Raw genomic sequence first — 19,670 nt, 5'->3', positions numbered from 1 at the left:
TCCTGCTTTATTCCCAGATTCTGGGAGGTGGAGAAGTCAGCTGGAGATCCCAGACATGTGGCAGGGAACCTTGTGACCCTGTCTGAGGCTTGGATTGTGGGATGTGGCTCTGGGCTGGGATGTCCACCCTACATTCACACACTCAAGTAGCCCCTACTCCCAAACACCCCTCCCACACCTCAGCTACTGTGAAGTCCTTGTTTGCAGGGGACTCTACATGTATTTTGTCTCCTAATGCTGGCTTTAAATCTTTTATTCTTCCCTCCCACCCTCCGTTCTGCCAGTAGTAGCTTTTTCTTTCCCCACTAGCCTGGCTGGGATAAAGCTAAACCAGCCTGCTGTTCCTTACTCTCTTCTCCTATCTCACAATGGTAGGAGCAGCTCCTGTGCCTACCTCTCCTCATTCGTTCCAAACTTTATGGTGACTATTCCTTGCTTTAACCAGTGGCAAGAAAGTAACTGAAACCAACTTTTTTTTTATCCAAAGCACTATCATCCACCTCCAGTTTCTATGGAAATTCTTCTCTGAAAATATAAATTAAAAAAAAAACTACCAGTAATTCTTGTATATAGCCAATGTCTTATGACATGGAAGATCTTTGTAAACTAGTATCTCAGTCTTAAATTATATCATCTTAACACGTTGACTGGTGAGGCTCCTGGAAGTCTTTCTAGTCCTGCTCCCTTACCCTCTTCCCCAAATCTCTCTTTGCCTCTCCCCCTCAGACTGGCATGTAGAGAGAGGTCAGTGCTACCCTCTATTCCCAGTAACGGACAGAAGGGGAAACAAATGGTGTGTTCACTGGTGGTGTTTTCTCTAGAGGGCACCTTGAGTTCACACTTTCAAGCTTGCACAATTGTCTGATGTCCCCACTTGCAGCGTTGCTTTTACTCTGTCTCCCTTACGTCCCCAGGTGCAGTGTGAGCTGAAAAGAAAATGGCGAAGCTTATGCGCAGGCCAGTCCATGATCCGGGATTACAGACTCCACAGCTCTTCCATCTCTCGAAACGGCTCGGAGAGTGTCCTGCAGTTCCACCGGAATTCTCGCGCCCAGTCCTTCTTGCAGACTGAGACCTCGGTCATCTAGCCAGCACCCACCTGTCCGCATTTGCCAACAAACTCAATGGAAGACTATGTAAAAGTGTTTGCAGCTAAATTTGGTGGGTTTTCCCTAAAACGTGCAGTGTGCGTTTGCTTTTTTCCTACTCCACATGTTAGGAATGAGCTAGTGCGGTAAATCTGTGCTCTCTCGACTTAGTAGAGCTGATGGTTAATTTAATCCCATCTGTGGACTCTTGAGTTACCTTGTAATTTACTTGGATTTAAATGCTAATAATTGTTAAACTCCAGCATTTAAGTAATTTTGTTTATAAGGCGTTTAAGACACGTTCAGCCGTGTTGCGGGCCACATTTTCAAGAAGAGGGGAGAACGAGTTGGTCACCGAAACATCAAAACAAAGTATAATGGCCCACTGTTTGTGACCCAACAACTGCCAAAGGAAAAAAACGAGAGACTTTTCTAACCTCAGTGCCACCTCTCACAAAACTTGCTCTCCTGTTAGTAAAAAGCAAAACTCTGTGGGCAGAGGCACTGGGTCCTGAGATAAAAGCACTAGGCACCAGGGAGTCGCTTCTGTGTGTCACGGTAGAACTGTGCTCCGTAGGGTTTTCAGTGGCTGATTTTTTGGAAGTAGATCACCAGGTCTTTCTTCTGAGGCACCTCTGGGTAGACTCAAGCCTCCAGACTTTTGATTAGCAGCTGAGCACATTAACCATTTGTACCACCCAGGGACTCTGGGCCCTGAGGTCACAGAAAGAGAAAGGCAGACTTCCTTTAGGCATAATCACCCTGCTGGAGCCAGATACACACCAGTTAGCCTTGTCCCTCTTTCCCAGCCCTGAAAGGGCGTTCCTCTTCTCTGCAGGATGATTACATAGAATCTGGGTTAGGAATTTCATGAAACCATGCCGATAGATCCAAGTAAACTCCAAGCGAGGGTGAGCCAGGCAAAATCAGAAGGAGAGCCGTCCTTTCAGTTTGCAACTGAGCAAGTTAACTGTTTGCACCACTCAGGGCCTCCTCAATTCATAATAGCAAGGTAACAATAACAGGGCATTCGCATTTTAGTAAGGGCCCCTGAGCCAATGAACAGATGCCTTATCGGTCAGTTCAGGCACCATAACCAAGCAGGAGCCCTGGTGGTGCAACACCGGAGCGCTTTTCCTATTTAAATAGAGAATTATTTTAACAAAATATATTTCGAGAGCTCATATCCAGTACTGGCAGATAGCAGTCCTAGCTTTTAGTTCCTTGATTACTTGCAGATTTAGAGAGATATGTCTAGGAGGAATCACCAACATGGCAACAGAAGATAAATTGGAAGGGTGGGAGGAGAGAGGAGGAAAATACTAGAAAGGTGTCCAGGTGATGTTGAACAAGATAGTCTGTTTCCTGTGCCCAAATCCCTTTCCAGTTAAGCCTCCCTAACAGCCCAAATGGTACTTTGTTAGCTGCTGTGGAATCGGCCCCCAGTTCGTGGAAACCCCGTGCACAATGGAAGGAATCGTTGCCTGGTCCTGCTTCATCCCCATGATCAGTTGCAGATTGGACCTTTGTGATCCATAGAGTTTTTGTTGGCTGATTTCCAAAGTAGGTCACCAGGCCTTTCTCCTAGTCTCCTGAAACCTGTTATGGTGCTATAAAGTCTTTTTCTTATGGCATTTGTGGCGTGATAGACCCTGACCAGTTTACAGAGGCTAGTTATCAGGATGGCTGGCACTGAGTGTGTCAGACCTGGTGGGCAGTGGGCAGGCAAGACTTGGGTCAGGAAGTCTACATACTTAAAAGGCTGCCAGCCATCCTGTCATTGTTACTTGGGGTAGTAAAACTCACATTCCCCAGTAAAATAAGACTGGACAAAGGGAATTTTATGATAGCAAAACAGCAATGTCTCCGGAGACTAACTTCAGCCACTGATAACCCAGGCTTTCTATTTAATAAAATTTGCTATAACCAGCACAATACGGCTGCCCTGGCACAGTCCCTTGGTCACAGCCTGGCCTCGTTACCTAGCATTGGATGTCATAATGGGATTCATTATTCTGCCATAATGGGATTCTCCTTGAACTTTTGCCTGAACCAACCAGAGAGTGGGCCCCAAGTTTTCCTGAAGTCACTGGTGGGGGTCGGCAGGTTGTTAAAAGACTTAGAAAACTTTCTAGCTCACTGCTTTCCTATGGCTGCAGAAGCTTGCTTAGGCAACTGGTATCATGTCAGCAGCCTGGCCAGAAAATATGGGGGTCAAGGAGGCTCAAATGGCCCAGCCACAGGGGCTTCCATGTTCTCTTGGTGCCACCCTGATAAAGGGCAACTGACAGGGGCTGTGATGTGAAGTGAGAGGAAAGTGGACTTGGCGTCAGTCCCTAGGTGTTGCAAATGGTTAGCACACTCAGCTGCTAACCAGAAGGTTGAAAGTTCAAGTCCACCCAGAGGTGCCTCTGCAGAAAGGCCTGGCAGTCTATATCCAAAACATCAGCCCCTGAAAACCCTATGAGCACAGTTCTACTCTGACATACATGGGATTGCCATGAGTTGGAGTCAATTCTGCAGCAGCTGGACTTTTGGAGTTAGAAAACCCAAGTGTTTGTTCTCCTCTCAGCTGCCTTCTGTCCTGTGTAATCTTGGGCAAACCACTTCACCTCCTGAGCTTCAGCCTCTCCTACTTAAAGGATAGAAGTGCCCTGCCCACTCAGAGGGTTTTTTGAGGGAACAATAATATTCCATAACTAAAAGCGTTATGTAAACCTTAAGGTGCTACTCTGGTAACAAATGATAGCAGGGTGTGCCGAGGTACAGGGCAGTGGGGAGTCCTGATCCAGGATATGGTTGGAGAGACATGGGGAGGCAGAGCTCAGTAAAATTCTCCTCAGTTAAATATGTGCAAGGCCAAACAGGGCCAGGAGCTCTTTTATCTTGCCTGGTAAAGGGAGAAAGGGAGGTTGTAAAATGAATATTCACTAATAGACTTGACTAGTCAGTAAAGGAGTGGGTGGTCAAATAGTGGTCTGTGTTGTTTTAAAATGTGTGTAAATGTGTATGGAATGTCAGATGTAGCAAACTCCACCATGCAGTGAGCAATGACCTGTGTAAATACTTTCAATAAAACCTAATTTCATATCTGTAAACTGAGTAAGAATTCACTCTGAGCAGCAAACCCAGAGATCTGAAACAGAGGGCGTTCCTCAGACTTCTTCTGCTGGTACAGTTGTAATCCAGTGAAATCTTGTTAGCTGCTGTTGAGTCAGCTCCGACTTATGGTGACTGTCTTAGTTATCTAGTGCTGTTATAACAAATACCTCAAGTGGTAGCTTTAACAAACAGAAGTTTATTCTCTCACAGTTTAGGAGGCTGGAAATTGGAATTCAGAGTGCCAGCTCCAGGGGAAGGCTTTCTCTGTCACTGGGAAAGGCCCTTGTCATCAATCTTTCCCTGTTTTAGGAGCTTCTTAGCACAGGGACCCTGGGTCCAAAGGTCATATGCACTCCTGACTCTTCTTGCTTGGTGGTAATGAGGTCCCCTTCCTCTCTGCTTGATTTTCTTTTATATCTCAAAAGAGATTGACTCAAAATACAACCTAATCCTGCAGAGTGAGTCCTGCCTCATTAACATAACTGCCTCTAATCCTGCCTATTAACATCATAGAGGTTAGGATTTACAACACATAGAATAATCATATCAGATCACAAAACTGTGGACCACACAACACTGGGCATCATGGTCTAGCAAAGTTGACACACATTTTGGGGGGCAGAATCCAGTCCATAACAGTGACCTTATGTATTAAAAAGCAAACATTACCTGGTCCTGCGCCATCTCCAAGAGCAGCGATATATTTGATCCCATTGTTGAGGCCATCGTGTTAATCCATCTCGTGGAGCAAGGTAATAATAACAGGGCATTTGCATTTTAGTAAGGGCCCCTTGTTAACCCTCTGCTTTGCCAGTGATGACCTTTTGTAGAGATTGCCTTTCCTGATTACGTGTCCAAAGTAAATGAGCCGAAGTCTCACCATCTTCGCTTCTGAGGAGAATCTGGTTGTATTTCTTCTAAGACTGATTTGTAGGCTTTTCTGGCAATCCACAGTATGAAACCTTACCCACATCTAAAGCAGAGCTTGATCTGGTTGGGGTGGAGCGGGGGAGGACAGAGGAATGAGCAGGACTACTTCCTCCTGGCCCACATGGCACCTTTGCAGAAATTAGAAAACACCAACTTTCCTTCAGACACTCAGCTGCCCTCTGCCAGAACATGGTCATTGAAAACGATCAGTTGGTGGTGTTCATGATGGGTTCCCCTGCTGTGCCTTGCATAGACCTCAGGTAACAGCCCTGTGGGGAGGAGCCCCTGCACATTTAGCTTCCCCCTCCTCCTAACTGCACCCCAACCCCCCATGTGCTTGCAGAACCTGAAAACCTCCAAAATAAGAGTGGGGTTGACGACGTGTGCGCGCACGCATGCGTGTGTACGCGCGCTACGTATATGCTGCGGTCAGATAAAATCTATCTCTAATAAACTCCATGCTCAACAAACTGCTTCATTGACAAGAAAATACAGCACACAGCTAAAAGTCAGATTCTCAAGAAACAAAACTTAGAAATGAGTTGAGAAGGACCAGATTCTGGTGAATTTAATAAGGGCCAAGTAAGTGGTTAAGAAAGAGAAGCGGGGGCCACAGCCACCTGGTTCCCAGTCCTTTTAGTAATCAGTACTTTGTTTCTGTTTGATTCTAGAAGGGGGCTTAGTGCAGACTTGCTGAGGGTAGGAATATTTCCAGAAAGGTTGAAGAGATAATACTTGAGAGTAGGACCAAAGGTGTGGAAGCCCCAGCTGTAAAGAAGGTGCTGTCTTCTCCCTGTAATAAAAATAGCTTGTGAATTCTTTTCTTATCAAGAATGGCCGTTTTTAAAATGGCCATTTTATTCAGGTTACAGAAATAATTGTTAGTTGCCTCCAACTCATGGTGTCCCCATGCACAATGGAATGAAACACTGCCAGATCCTGCACCATTGCCATGATGATGATCAGGTGTGGATTGGACCATTGTGATCCACAGGGTTTTCATTGGCTGACTTCCAGAAGTAGATGACCAACCCTTTCTTCTTGTCCATCTTAGTCTGGACGCTCCACTGAAACTTGTGTCAGCATCATAGCAACGCGCAAGCCTCCCCTGACAGATGAGTGGTTGCTATGCATGAGTGCGTTGGCCAAGGAATTGAACCTGGGTCTCCCACATGGAAGGCAAGAATTCTACCACTAAACCACCAGTGCCCCCACACAGACATAAGGAGTTATAATAGTGCACATATTATAGGCTAATATTACCTAGAAAGTGAAAAACCTCTCTGAATTCCATCCTTCTGCCATCTCCTCCCCCTCTCCTTTAGAGATAAAAATTAATGATCAATAGGCCCAATATTTCCCTCTATGTTTACGCAAACCTATATCTCCCTCCGTTTCTTCTTTTCCCCCATGGAATTAGGCCACACGCACAGAAAGTTTTCCAGCTTGTTTTCTCCAGTTAGGACTGAGTGTGACCATCTTCTGCATCTGTGCATACAGAGATACTGCTTTATCTTTAACAGCTGTGTAACGTTCCGTCATGTGGACATAATGTAATTTATTCAACCAGTTTCTTATGGATGGATATTTGGGTTGGTTTTCATTTTTTGTTTATACATTTTGCGCAAGTATTGCCATAGAATACACTCCTAGTAAGGGGGTGTTGGGTTAAAGAGCGAGTACATTTCTCTGTAGGAATCTGCCCTATAAAAGGTGGGATCAGTCAGTTTACCTTCTTACCAACGCTGCCTGATGGTGTTCAGTTCCTCGCTCTCTCTACACACGAGCATAAGCAACATTTTTAATCTCTTCTCATCTGATAGATAGAAAACCACTCACTTTAATTTATCTTTCTTTAATTAAGAGGGAGGGTGAGCATCTTGTCATGATTTTTATCCATTGGCATCCTTTTCTGTGGTCTTTTTTCTTTAATTCTAATATGAAGCAGAGCTTCAGCCTGACCCACAAACATCAGTTGACAGATAACCAACGAGCCGCCCTTCCAGATGGCAACCTCATCTAAATGGCGTATGCTGCTTGCCATTTGACAAAATAACTTCTTTATTCTTGGGAAACAGGGGAGAGAAAAAGAACTGACTGCTCAGCAGAGCCTGTATTATTTTCATTGTTGTTATCGATACCGCCTTTGTCAGACCACTGTGCTCCCTTGAGAGGGCACTGCTTCGCTTGTAAGTATTACAAAGGATTTGGGACATCTTTTATGCAGAAAAATTGGCTTTAGAAGATGGAAAGAAAAAGGACTCACTTCTTTTGTATTCTGTAAAGGTTTAATACGGAAGCTGCAGGTTGTAGGTAAGTGGTCCCCTTGCTTATGAAAAACTGTCCTGCCTTACATTTGTAGTGAGACATCACATGGACAAAGCCCTCCTATGCAGCAGGTTCTTACTATGAATACAACTCCAGAGCTATAGTTGTTAAAACTACATTTATTCAACGTCTGGAACTGAAGGAAGAATAGGGGAAAAATAAACTATTAGAACATAATTACAAAATAATTCAGACCAAGTAGAACCGATCTCCCTTTTTTAAGATTTAGGGTGCTTCGTATCCTTATGTGGCTAAGGTATCTGTGATAAAGACAAATGCCTGTAGTTCAGCTAAGGGAAAAGAAGACTTCAGAGAAATTATGTCTTAAAGGATGAGTGGACTTTATAAAAAGGGTTGGCTTAAAACAATGGCATCACTAGGGGGTTCAGGGGCTGCAGACTGTACCAGGTGACACTGTCAGAGGAGGTGACACCAAAAATGACTGTCTGTAAAACATATGTGCAGTGTTCCAGCAGAAATTCATTATTTTTTATAAAAATATACGTGTATTTATAACAACAACAAAAAAAAAAATTTTCATAAGCCCAGCTTACATGTGTCAACATACCTACAAGGCTAAAACTCTACGTTAACCTACTTTTGAACCTTCTAAAGCGCTCTGGTCAGAGCTGTCATTATTACCCAAATACAATGATGCCTCAAATCATGTGTTTTTTTTTTTTTTTTTTGCAAGTGCCTACAAGCGCACTCTGCTGTTTTCATTGCCGCCTGTGTTTTTATTGTCGCTGATTTTGTCACAATTTCTGATGTTTTAGCTACAATATTGTGGTAATTAGCATGGGGGGATGACATCATGCATTACCACACTGAGTGACAGCAACCCTAGTGATGCCATTGTTTTAAAATAGATTTAAATGTAGGAAAGTATGTAGCATAGAGCAGTGTGCTGAGTTCCTGTGGGAGAGTAATAGAGACACGGGAAGTAGAGGCGAGGTCAGACGGGTGAAGGCACCAACTACTATCATCTGAATGAAAATGGGATTTTTTTTAGAAAACAGCTTTTCGAACAAGTCTTTTTATTTGGGGAATGACATTACATGGTCAAGGCAGTGTTTTAGGAAGATTGATTTGGCAACTTCTTTGGGGATGGAAAGAGAAGGAAGAGACTTGGAGTCTAGTGGGTGAGTGGATCCATCCAGATGTGCAGTGATGGTCTGGACCAGGGCCGCAGAAGAAGCAATGGAGAGGAAGTCAGTGACTAGGAGAGAGACATCATGAAGAGAAGATTCCCACAACTTAGTTTCTAAAAGAGGTGATATGGAATAATAAAGGAATTCCCTAGAACTCTGGGGTTGCCTCACGCCTTAAAACAGTGATCTCACACATTGATGCAAGACCGCTGCGTCAATTGCCTAAATGCCTGATAAAGGTCAAAATATGCTTTAAAATGGACACTTTTAAAATAAAAGGAATACTTTTTGAAATATTACTCTGCAAGAAGTGTTCCGTCTGAAAGCCATGATAGGGAATTTTTTTGAAGCTCTAAAAACCTGTGGTTTTTCTTGTCTTATAGAAGTTCTCCTACACTACAAGGGAAGGTCCAAAGGCTTCTCTAAGTCCGTTTTGCCATCTTCATGTAATTGCATTTCAACCCCATAGTTATGCCCATTAGAGCTCAGACTGGAACCCAAACACCATCACAAATCATGTGAATTTGTAGAACGCCAAATTGATCTGATTTCAAATACTTTTTTTCACTGACCTATGAAGGAAATTAGTACCTTTTCATAATGAATCAATTCAAACCTGTAAGTATAAAGGGGGAAAAAAAAAGCTGTGTGTAAAAATGTCCCTGGGTGGCATAAACACCTTGTGCTCAACTACTAGCCTAAAGGCTTCCAAAATGGACCCACCCAGCAGTGCCATAGAATAAGAAACATCCGGTGATCTGCTTCAGAAAGATGACAGCCAGGAAAACCCTACCAAGCAGTTCTACTCTGTAACACATGGGGCTGATGTGAGTCAGAGCTGACTCAGTGGCAACAGATTTGGTTTTGGTTTTTGGTTTTATGCATAAAAAGGATTCAACCAGATCTAGGACAAAATATTCAAATAGTATCCAAAATGAATCTGAACCAAACCTATATTTGAGTTCTTGGTCTCATTGAAGCTTGCTGTAATTAAGTGATCACCACTTACCATTCACTATATGATAACATGTGAAACACCCAGCAAAATGCCAAGGATACTCAATGTAACTGCCCTTCTCGAACCATGCCACTTTGAATTCAACATTAATTGCATTTTTCAATTGAACACCAGGTTCCTAAGAGTAATGACTAAAATACATTTTTATGTGAGTCAAATCACATCTTCCCCAGAATTCTGTTTGGGGCATTAAAAACACCATGACTATAAGAAATTTTAAGGGCGGGGGGGCGGGGAGGCACTGTCAGCAAGAATTACCCTAAAGAATCAGGCCTACTAAGTTGGATTCTGAAACACTAAGCTAAAGTAGTAAATGAAGTTAGGTCTAGGTTACCAGTCTGAGGTCAGGAACAACAAAGAGTCTAGGATAAACGCAGGAGGAATGGAGGCATTGAAATCAGGCCACAAAACCTAATATCAAAATCAAGGTCCAAACGGAAGACTGGGTGACACATTCAGATCCTAAGCAGCAAAGTAGGTTAGACCAAGGCCTTCTCAGAAGCTCCATAAACACTGGGATGATAAGTAGCTTCATCCCCTGTGCCAAATGTGGTCGTTTGGTAGTGGCTGCCTGGTAGTGTAGTTGAGAAAGATCAGGAAGCCAAGTGCAGGCTCAGCATGTCAGAAACCTGTGGTTGGTGATAACTCCTGCAGGCACAGAAGTGTGCAGCTCTAGCGTTTCTGCATAACAAAGACTTGTGTGGACCAATCCAGTTAGAAGAGAAGTTAGAAAGTTGTGCTATATTTACACAGTGCATTTTCCTAGCTGCTAAGTGTATCTGGGGAGTCCCTGAGTGATGCAGACAGTTCACGTGCTTAACTGCTCACCAAAAGGTTAGAGATTCAAGTCCATGCAGAGAGGCCTCAGAAGAAAGGCCTGGTGATCTTCTGAAAACTCAGCCACTGAAAACCCTGTGGAGCACAGTTCTACTCTGACACACATGGGGTCACCATAAGTTGGAGTCTATTCAGCCACAGTTGGTATGGTGGTATATTTGGAGTGGCTTGGTAAAGGGGGAACCAATGGTATTTACCAGAGAAGGTAACCAAAACTGCTGCAGGCAGCCCCTAGGTGCCACCACAGGGACCACATCTATGCCCTCCCTGCTCTGGGCCTTTACCTGCCCATCTACCCTGTCAGTGTCTCATCATGACAGCCTTATGGAAGCATAGGACTACAGTACCTGGTGTTTCCCTACACAACCTCAGCAAATGCCCTTCACTTAGACCATGCTGTGAATGGCGCCCCCTAGAGTTGTGCAACACGATAGCCCTACCAGTCAGTAGCACTGCTATAATTTTGTTGTAAGCTGTCCCAAATTTGTTTTAGGCTGATGGGTTATGAGTAAAGCAATTAATAAATTGCAGTTCTCCTGTGGCCTGCCCTAGGCTTCATGTCACATTGACTATCACTACGAGGTCAGACCTGGGTGCCATTTGGCAACAAGTAGCTTTCCATGGCCAGAATCAATTTTCTCAGTGCAAACAATTCTTTCTCTGGCATTGGATATGAAAGCTTAGGAGAGGGAATTAAAAAGGAAGGTAAGAAGTAGAAACAGCCTCTTCAAAGTATGCTAACGAGGTCAGCAGTTTGAATCCACCAGCCACCCCTTGGAAACTGTATGGTGCAGTTCTACTCTGTCCTACAGTGTCGCTATGAGTCAGAATCGACTCAACGGCAATGGATTTTTTGATTCTTGGAGTGTAGCTGAAGCCCAGATTATCTGACTGTCCTGTTGCAATCCTGCTCCTAAAGTGTCTCAGCTGCTCTGGGGAGACACAGACTCAAAAGTGTGTCATCCTTCTCTCTTTGATTTTAGACAAATTTCTTAAAGCATCCTGGCCCCAGCTGTCTCCTCTGTAAAAGAGTGGCGTGGGTGGGAGGATGGTGCTAGTCACCCCTAAGCCAAATTTTCTGATAGAACCTTTCTCTAGTTGTGGTCTATATGCTTAACCCTGAAGTCTCCATGCCCGTCTCCTCCTTGACCACCTTCCCACCATTTCCAGGGACTCTTAACTGCTCGCTTTGGTGTTGCTAGCAGCCCATTGCCATTTCCTCCGGTTTTGGTTCATGATCCCTTTTTCTGACATTGATGAAATTCCCTATGAGGACAAGTGAATGTACTTGTTTATCAAATGTAGTGAGAAAAAGGTTGAGAAAATATTATTGCACATTTTCTTAGGCTCCTCCCAGCCTCACGGCCAAGGACCCAAAGGTCTTGACAGGCTTTGAAGTGGAGTCAGCAGCGGTGCCCCCAGATTGGGCTGTATGTGTGGTGGGGACAGGAGGCTGCTGGGGAGGAGGTGCCTCTGCATGCCCACATGTTTTTTAAAAACATTTGTCCAGGAAGCACAGTGATTGCTAAACATGTGCTCGAGGCTACCTGGAAGTACAGGAGCCAAGTGAAGTAGGAGGCAGAAAACCACACACACATAGTCCCTGATCCTGAAATCCCTTTAACCAGGAGGCTCATTCTTGTATTCTATAAACCAGTTGCTTTCAAGTTGATTCCAACTCATGGCAACCTCATGGGTGTCAGAGTAGAACCGTGCCCCATAGGGTTTTCAGTGGCCTTTCTTCTGAGGCACCTCTGGGTGGATTCCAACCTCCAGTCTTTCAGTTAGTAGCCAAGTACTTAACCATTTGTACCACCTAGGCAGCATATAGCCATCATTTTATCAGAGTTATGGTCATCTTTTCTAAGATTACGTTACTGACACCTTACTATACTTTTCCCCTTTATGCACCTCTACCTTTCCTTCCATCAGTATGAAAGGCTTTTACTAAAGTCATCTTTAACCATTTGTGCCACCCAAACACTCCTTTTTATTCTATAGGAAACTGAAATTAAAATACCAATGAGGAAGGAAGCTCTAATTTCCATTAACACAGAAATGACTGTAGTGGTGCAAGACTTTTCCATGTGGATGGAGGCTCTGGGCACAAGAGGAGAGGACTGTGAGTAATGAAATAACCGCCAAGGGCCTCAAATGTGCCCACTCTGTAGTTTGAGTGAGTGTAAGGGTGATGTCAGACCTCAGCTAACTTCAGGAGGAGGAAAATCATAATCAGCATCGGCCCAAAGTTGATCCCCATGAGGTGGAGGTCAAACATGTCTCTACTCTCCAACTTTTCACCATTTCTGCCACCAGCCTGTCCTGACACAACACTCTCTACATCTCTGTGAGGGTTTGATAATTTGTTGCAATGGCTACATGAAACTCACAGATCATACTCAAAATTATGGGGTTTATTAGGGAAGTTAACAGGCTACAATTCAGGATCAGGATTGACTTGGAAGTAACAGAACAACTCAGGAGACAGGATACAGTTAATCAATCAGGACAGCTTCTAATCAAGACAGCCCTCAGCCCCAGCTGCCCCTGGGCTCTTCCACTTGGGCATGGCCTCTGCCCTGCTTGGGCAAGTGTTACAGCTCTTCAACTCTGCCAATAAGTGTCCGGAGGCATCCTGCTCCACCAGCAAGCCTCCTGTCCAAAGGCACTCAGCTCTCTTACTCCCTGAGGCAGGAAGCCCACTGCAGAAATTTCACTCTGTTCTCCTGGTCCTTCCCACTTGTGTGCCGTCTTGTGCCATCTTGCGCAGTCTCCAACACTTCAGCTCTGTCTTCTGGGTCTAGGAGGTTCACAGCACAGGGACTCTGGGTCAAAAAGAATGCACTCCACTCCCAGCTCTTTTTCTTGTGGTAGTGAGGTCCCCTTCAAACTCTGTGGGATTGACTCTTTTAAGCCTAGTGGGATGGCACAACTGACCAATTCGCTTGATAGACCACAGCACCTTATTTGCATAGTCATTGTCCAATCCCTGCAAGAGTTTACAAACCTTATTTGCATAGCCCCAGCTAATCATTTTGTGGGAGTTAAGAGACCACGGCTAGAAAGGCCAGATAAAAGCAATTCAACTTGGAGCAACTCTGAAGGGTCATCCCAGCTTCAGAGCTCCCACACCAGTCATTTTAACTAAATTATCTTACAATTTGCCAGTTGGTTTACAAGAGCACCTTGGGTTGTTTAGTTATTATGTAATCATGTATCTGCAAATAGAAATGTTGTCTCTTTCCGACACTTATAAAACATTCCACTTTATTGGTTTTTTTTTTTAGCTAGAGCTAGTGAAACAATGCAGAATACTCATTGAGCATTCCCAGTCTTGTTACTGCTTTTATTGGGAACAGTTTATGCAACACATATTCCTAGATAGGAGCCTGAATCAGAAAGGAAAAAGATGTTGCTGGGATTGTTGACAAATTTGAATGAGGTGTGTGGAGTGGATGGTTGTGTTGCATTACTGTTCATTTCCTGATTTGGGGGGCTGTGTGCTGTAGAGTAGGAGAGTGTCCTTTCTTGTGGGAAATGCACACTGGAGTGTTTCAAGATGAAGGGACATCATGTCTACAGCTTGCTCTCTAAAATTACAAAAGAAGATAACTGATAATGGTGGGGGAACGGAGATGAGAGAATAAATGTGTTCAACCGTTAACAACTGGGAATCTGAGTGAAGATGATCTGGGAGTTCTTTGTGAAATTTTCTTTAGGTTTGAAATTATTTCAAAATAAATTGTTTAAAAATTCACACAAATATTTCCAGCTTTCAATGACAAATGCTGTGCTTTAGACCATTAAACAATCAGACTGACTTTACATTCCATACCATGTGTCCAGGTTTCTCCGCTTCACTTCTCTTCTCTCGTCGCTCCTCTCTTTTCCTCTTTCTTTCTCTTTCCTCTTGTCTTCCTCCTTCACCTCTGTCTCTCTGTCTCTCTTCCTACAAGCTTGTCATCAGGTATACTCTTGTTACCGTTACGAGTTAAAACCTCAGGAAAACTCTATCTGCAGATGGTTGCTCTGAGCTATTTAGGAGGGACTGACTACTTTTAAAGCTATAATTTAGTTGAACTGAAGACCTGGTTCCCATCTGGCTCTGATAGTGATGAGAGGCCTGCTTTGGTACTTATGTCCTAGGAATGAGCATGGAACCAACATTTGGAAAGGTCTTCCAAGGTGATTAGAAGGCATTTTGAGGAATAGGTTACTTTTCCCTTGAGCTAATTTAAATTTAATTTCTCATTTGACTCAGATTACTTAGGGTTTTGAATATCTTGATCAAGATCAACTGCAGTGTGTGGCAAATCCCACTAAATTTAGAGCTAGAGTGGTGAATTCTTTTCACAGCGATAAGAGGCTTCTGTTCTGACTGAAGGCCTGATGAGGTTTTGGGGAACCCACTCAAATAGAAAGTCATAATGAGCTTGCAATGACAGAATAAGTAGCATAACACTGGTCAATAATCAGCTCTGAAACATGTCATAAGCAGCCATATTTGCCCTGGGATTGTTCAATCTGGGCCAAGTGGTGGCATTCTAGATTTGGGAGCCAGGTGGTCAATGTCACTTGGGTAGAGGTATCTGCAGGGGTTTCCAGGACATGAGGAATAGAATAGGGATGCCGGGAAAGGCCATGTCTTAACTGAAATACAGATCAGTAAAGTGGATAAATGCTTAGACTTTGGAACCGGACTTTTGGGTTGATTCTCTGCTCTTCCACCTACTAGTTAAATAACCTTGAGCAACTTACTTAATCATCTCATGCATGAGCTTCCTCTATAAAATGGGCTTAATAATAACCTGTTTCTTACAGCATTTATTGAGAATAACTCATGAAGCACTTACAACAGTGGGGACTCAGAGCCATGTAGGAGAACAATGGTGCTTATTAAGCTAACTTCATCTGGCAGAAAGGCAAAATGGACAGGAATAGTCTGAAGGCCCAAGAGGGGACCACCAGGTGCTAGCTCCAGGTGAACTGTCAACTCAGAGCATCTCACAGTTTCTTATGATCTTTAAAATCTTAAATGATTTTTTTAATCAAATTTTAATTGTAGGAATTTTCATGGCAAATATCAGAAAAATTATTAAATATTTTTCCATTTTTAAAAATTGTGCTTTAAGTGAAAGCCTACAATTCAAGGCAGTTTCTCATATAAAAACTTACACACGCTGTTTTGTGATCCTAGTTGCTCTCCCTGCAATGTGACAGCATACTACTTCTCTCCACCCTGTATTTCCTGTGTCCATTCAACCAGCTCCTGTCCCCCTCTGCCTTCTCACCTCACCTCCAGACAGGAGCTGCCCAGATAGTCTAATGTGTCTACTTGAGCTAAGAAGCACACTCCTCACTAGTACCATTTTATGTCTTGTAGTCCAGTCTAATCTTTGTCTGAAGAGTTGGCTTCGAGAATGGTTTTAGTATTGGGCTAATAGAGAGTCCAGGGGCCATGACTTCTGGGGTCCCTCTGGTCTCAGACCATGAAGTCTGGTCTTTTTACTAGAGTTTCAGATCTGCATTCCACTTTTTTGCTGCTCCATCGGGGATTCTTTGTTGCGTTCCCTGTCAGGGCAGTCATTGTTGGTACCCTGGTACCATCTAGTTCTTCCAGCCTCAGGCTGATGAAATCTCTGGCTTGAGTGGCCCTTTCTGTCTCTCTGGCTCATATTTTCCTTGTGTCTTTGGTGTTCTTCATTCTCCGTTGCTCCCCATGGGATGAGACCAATTGATGCTTCTTAGATGGCCACTTGCTAGCTATTATGACCCCAGACTCCACTTAAATGATTTCTTAAAATGTGTCCTTTAGTTAATTTTCTAAGTGTTGAAATTTTTTGTGTTTATTTATAAGCTCCCTATGGGTAAGTTAAATTTTCCTCTATTAAAAATTAATAAGTAATATTATAAACTATGAATTTATTGGCTTTATTATATCATATCATATTATCATAATATAACATTTATTATATCACATAGCATATTTATTTACCTTATAAATTTTATAACCTGTTGCCGTCGAGTCGATTCCAACTCATAGCGACCCTGTAGGACAGAGTAGAACTGCGCCATAGAGCTTCCAAGGAGCACCTGGTGGATTCAAACAGCCGACCTTTTGGTTAATAGCCATAGCTCTTAACCACTACGCCACCAGGGTTTCCTTATAAATCTTATACATGTTAAAACTTAAAAATGTTTGCTTCATTTAAACTAGTAATTTCATTACTAGGAATTTTCTCTAACTATTCAGAGTTACTCTCAATGATTTATGTAGAATGGTCATCGCAATGTTATTTATGATATCAATATTAAAGAATTGGAAATAATATAAATGTCCATTCATAAGGGGATGATTTAAATAAATTGTTATTTAGAATGTAAAATGGAATATTATGCAGTTTTGAAGGCAATGACAGGGAGAAGCCATCTGCAGGGAGAGGGTATTGACGGGTACATGTTTCCATGTGCCAGTTCACATTTCACAAAGTACACTAAGCCAACCACTGAGTACAGAGCTTGCTGTTGTTGTTGTTAGGTGCCGTCGAGTTGATTTCGACTCATAGTGACCCTATCCACAACAGAACAAAACACTACCTGGTCCTGCGCCATCCTTACAATCCTTGTTATGCTTGAGCCCATTGTTGCAGCCACGGGGTCAATCCACCTCTTTGAGGGTCTTCCTCTTTTCCCCTGACCCTGTACTTTGCCAAGCATGATGTCCTTCTCCAGGGTCTGATCACTCCTGACAACATGTCCAAAGTATGTAAGATGGACTCTCGCCATCCTTGCTTCTAAGGAGCATTCTGGTTGTACTTCTTCCAAGACAGATTTGTTCATTCTTTTGGCAGTCCGTGGTATATTCAATATTCTTTGCCATCACCACAATTCAAAGGTTCAATTCTTCTTTGGTCTTCCTTATTCATTGTCCAGCTTTCACATACATATGACGCTATTGAAAATACCACGGCTTGGGTCAGGTGCACCTTAGTCTTCAAGGTGACGTCTTTGCTTTCCAACACTTGAAAGAGTTCCTTTGCAGCAGATTTACCCAAGGCAATGCATTGTTTGACTTCTTGACTGCTGCTTCCATGGGTGTTGATTGTGGATCCAAGTAAAATGAAATCCTTGACAACTTCAATCTTTTTTCCATTTATCATGATGTGGCTCATTCCTCCAATCCTGATGCCCCATTCTTCGTATAGTCCAGCTTCTAGGATTATTTGCTCAGCATACAGATTGAATAGGTATGGTGAAAAGATACAACCCTGATGCACAGCTTTCCTGACTTTAAACCAATCAGTATCCCCTTGTTCTGTCCAAACAACCGCCTCTTGATCTATGTGCAGGCTCCTCATGAGCACAATTAAGTGTTCTGGAATTCCCATTCTTCTCAATGTTATCCATAATTCGTTGTGATCCACACAGTCGAATGCCTTTGCATAGTCAATAAAAAACAGGTAAACATCCTTCTGGTATTCTCTGCTTTCAGCCGGGATCCATCTGACATCAGCAATGATATCCCTGGTTCCAAGTCCTCTTCTGAAACCAGCCTGAATTTCTGGCAGTTCCCTGTCGATATACTGCTGGAGCAGTTTTTGAATGATCTTCAGCAAAATCTTGCTTGCGTGTGATATTAATGATATTGTTCTAAATTTCCACATTCGGTTGGATCACCTTTCTTGGGAGTAGGCATAAATACCAAAAAAGACCAAGATGGATGTCAAAGGAGACTCTGAAACTTGCTCACGAACATCAAGCAGCTAACGCAAAAGGAAGAAATGGTGAAGTAAAAGAACTGAACAGAAGATTTCAAAGGGTGGCTTGAGAAGACAAAGTAAGGTATTATAATGACATGTGCAAAGAGCTGGAGATAGAAAACCAAAAGGGAAGAACACACCCGGTGTTTCTCAAGCTGAAGAAAATGTCAACCCTCGAGCTGCAATGGTGAAGGATTCCATGGGGAAAATATTAAATGACTCAGGAAGCATCAAAAGAAGATGGAAGGAATACACAGGGTCATTATACAAAAAAGAATTAGTTGATATTCAACCATTTCAAGAGGTGGCATATGATCAGGAACTGATGGTACTGAAGGAAGACGTCCAAGCCGCTCTGAAGGCACTGGCGAAAACCAAGGCTTCAGGAACTGACGGAATATCAACTGAGATGTTTCAGCAAAGGGATGCAGTGCCAGAGTTGCTCACTCATCTATGCTGAAAAATATAGAAGACAGCTTCCTGGCCAACTGACTGGAAGAGATCCATATTTATGCCTATTGCCAAGAAAGGTGATCCAACCAAATAAAGAAATTATATAAGTACAGAGTTTAGCATTCTTGAATGAAGTCAAAATTATGGGAAAAGTTAACTCAAAGTAGAAGAAACAGTTAACTACCTTATGTAATCTAGAGGCATTTACTAGCTACTGTGCCACAAAATAGCTCTCTTGGGTTATTCAACCTGAAATGCCCAGATTATGCATTCCTTGTAGTAATTAACCCTGCCAAGCAAATCATTAATAATGCAGTACAAATTATGTTATCCAATTACTCACCTGGCAAGGATATTCAGTATTTAAATTTAGGACAGCCAATATTTGATCAAACAAACTAGGAAAAAGGAAAAGTCAGACCATCTGACATAGATGGTTTCCATTATAATGCAAGTATCTCACAAGTCTTGACTTCCAGCTAGATATCTCTCCCTGAGGTCCAAACTTAAATTTCCACTTGTTTATTATACATCTTCATCTGGATATCCCAGCCCATTCTCAACACCTTCTCCCCCTTTTGTAATGATACAGTGTCAAATAACAATACTAAATGTGTATGCATTTACACAGAGCATCAAGATACATGAAGCAAAATCTACAAAACTAAAAGAACAAATAGACAAATCCACCATCATAGAGCTTTTAGCACACTCTGTCTGTAATTGATAGAATAAAAAACAGATTAAAAAACTGATAAGAACATAGAACATTTAAACAGTATTAATCAACTTGGCCTAATCAACATATATAGAATATATTGTTTTCAAGTACACGTGGAACATTCATCAAAATAGACCATATACTAAGCCATAAAGCAGGTCTTGATAAATTTCAAAGGAATAAAATCATGCAGATTATGTTCTCTGATCACAAAGGGATACACTAGAAACCAATATAAAAAGATAACTAGAAAGTACCAAATATTTGAAAATCAAGCAACAC

General features: G+C 42.7%; 1 protein-coding gene across 1 annotated transcript in view; it reads left to right on the top strand.

Moving 5' to 3' along the window:
• VIPR2 (vasoactive intestinal peptide receptor 2) overlaps positions 1 to 4,610 on the top strand; it is a 250,891-nt gene extending 246,281 nt beyond the window's left edge. The window contains exon 13 of the mRNA XM_064285058.1: positions 915 to 4,610. Coding sequence (XP_064141128.1) covers positions 915 to 1,088 — 174 coding nt within the window. The 3' untranslated portion in view covers positions 1,089 to 4,610. The remainder of the gene's footprint in view (positions 1 to 914) is intronic.
• Positions 4,611 to 19,670: the final 15,060 nt, after the last annotated feature.

The sequence above is a fragment of the Loxodonta africana genome, chromosome 4 (assembly GCF_030014295.1).
Source record: "Loxodonta africana isolate mLoxAfr1 chromosome 4, mLoxAfr1.hap2, whole genome shotgun sequence".
In the NCBI taxonomy this organism is placed as follows: Eukaryota; Metazoa; Chordata; class Mammalia; order Proboscidea; family Elephantidae; genus Loxodonta; species Loxodonta africana.
The sequence above is the reverse complement of the archived record's forward strand: the minus strand, read 5'-3'. Positions and strand labels throughout refer to the sequence as shown.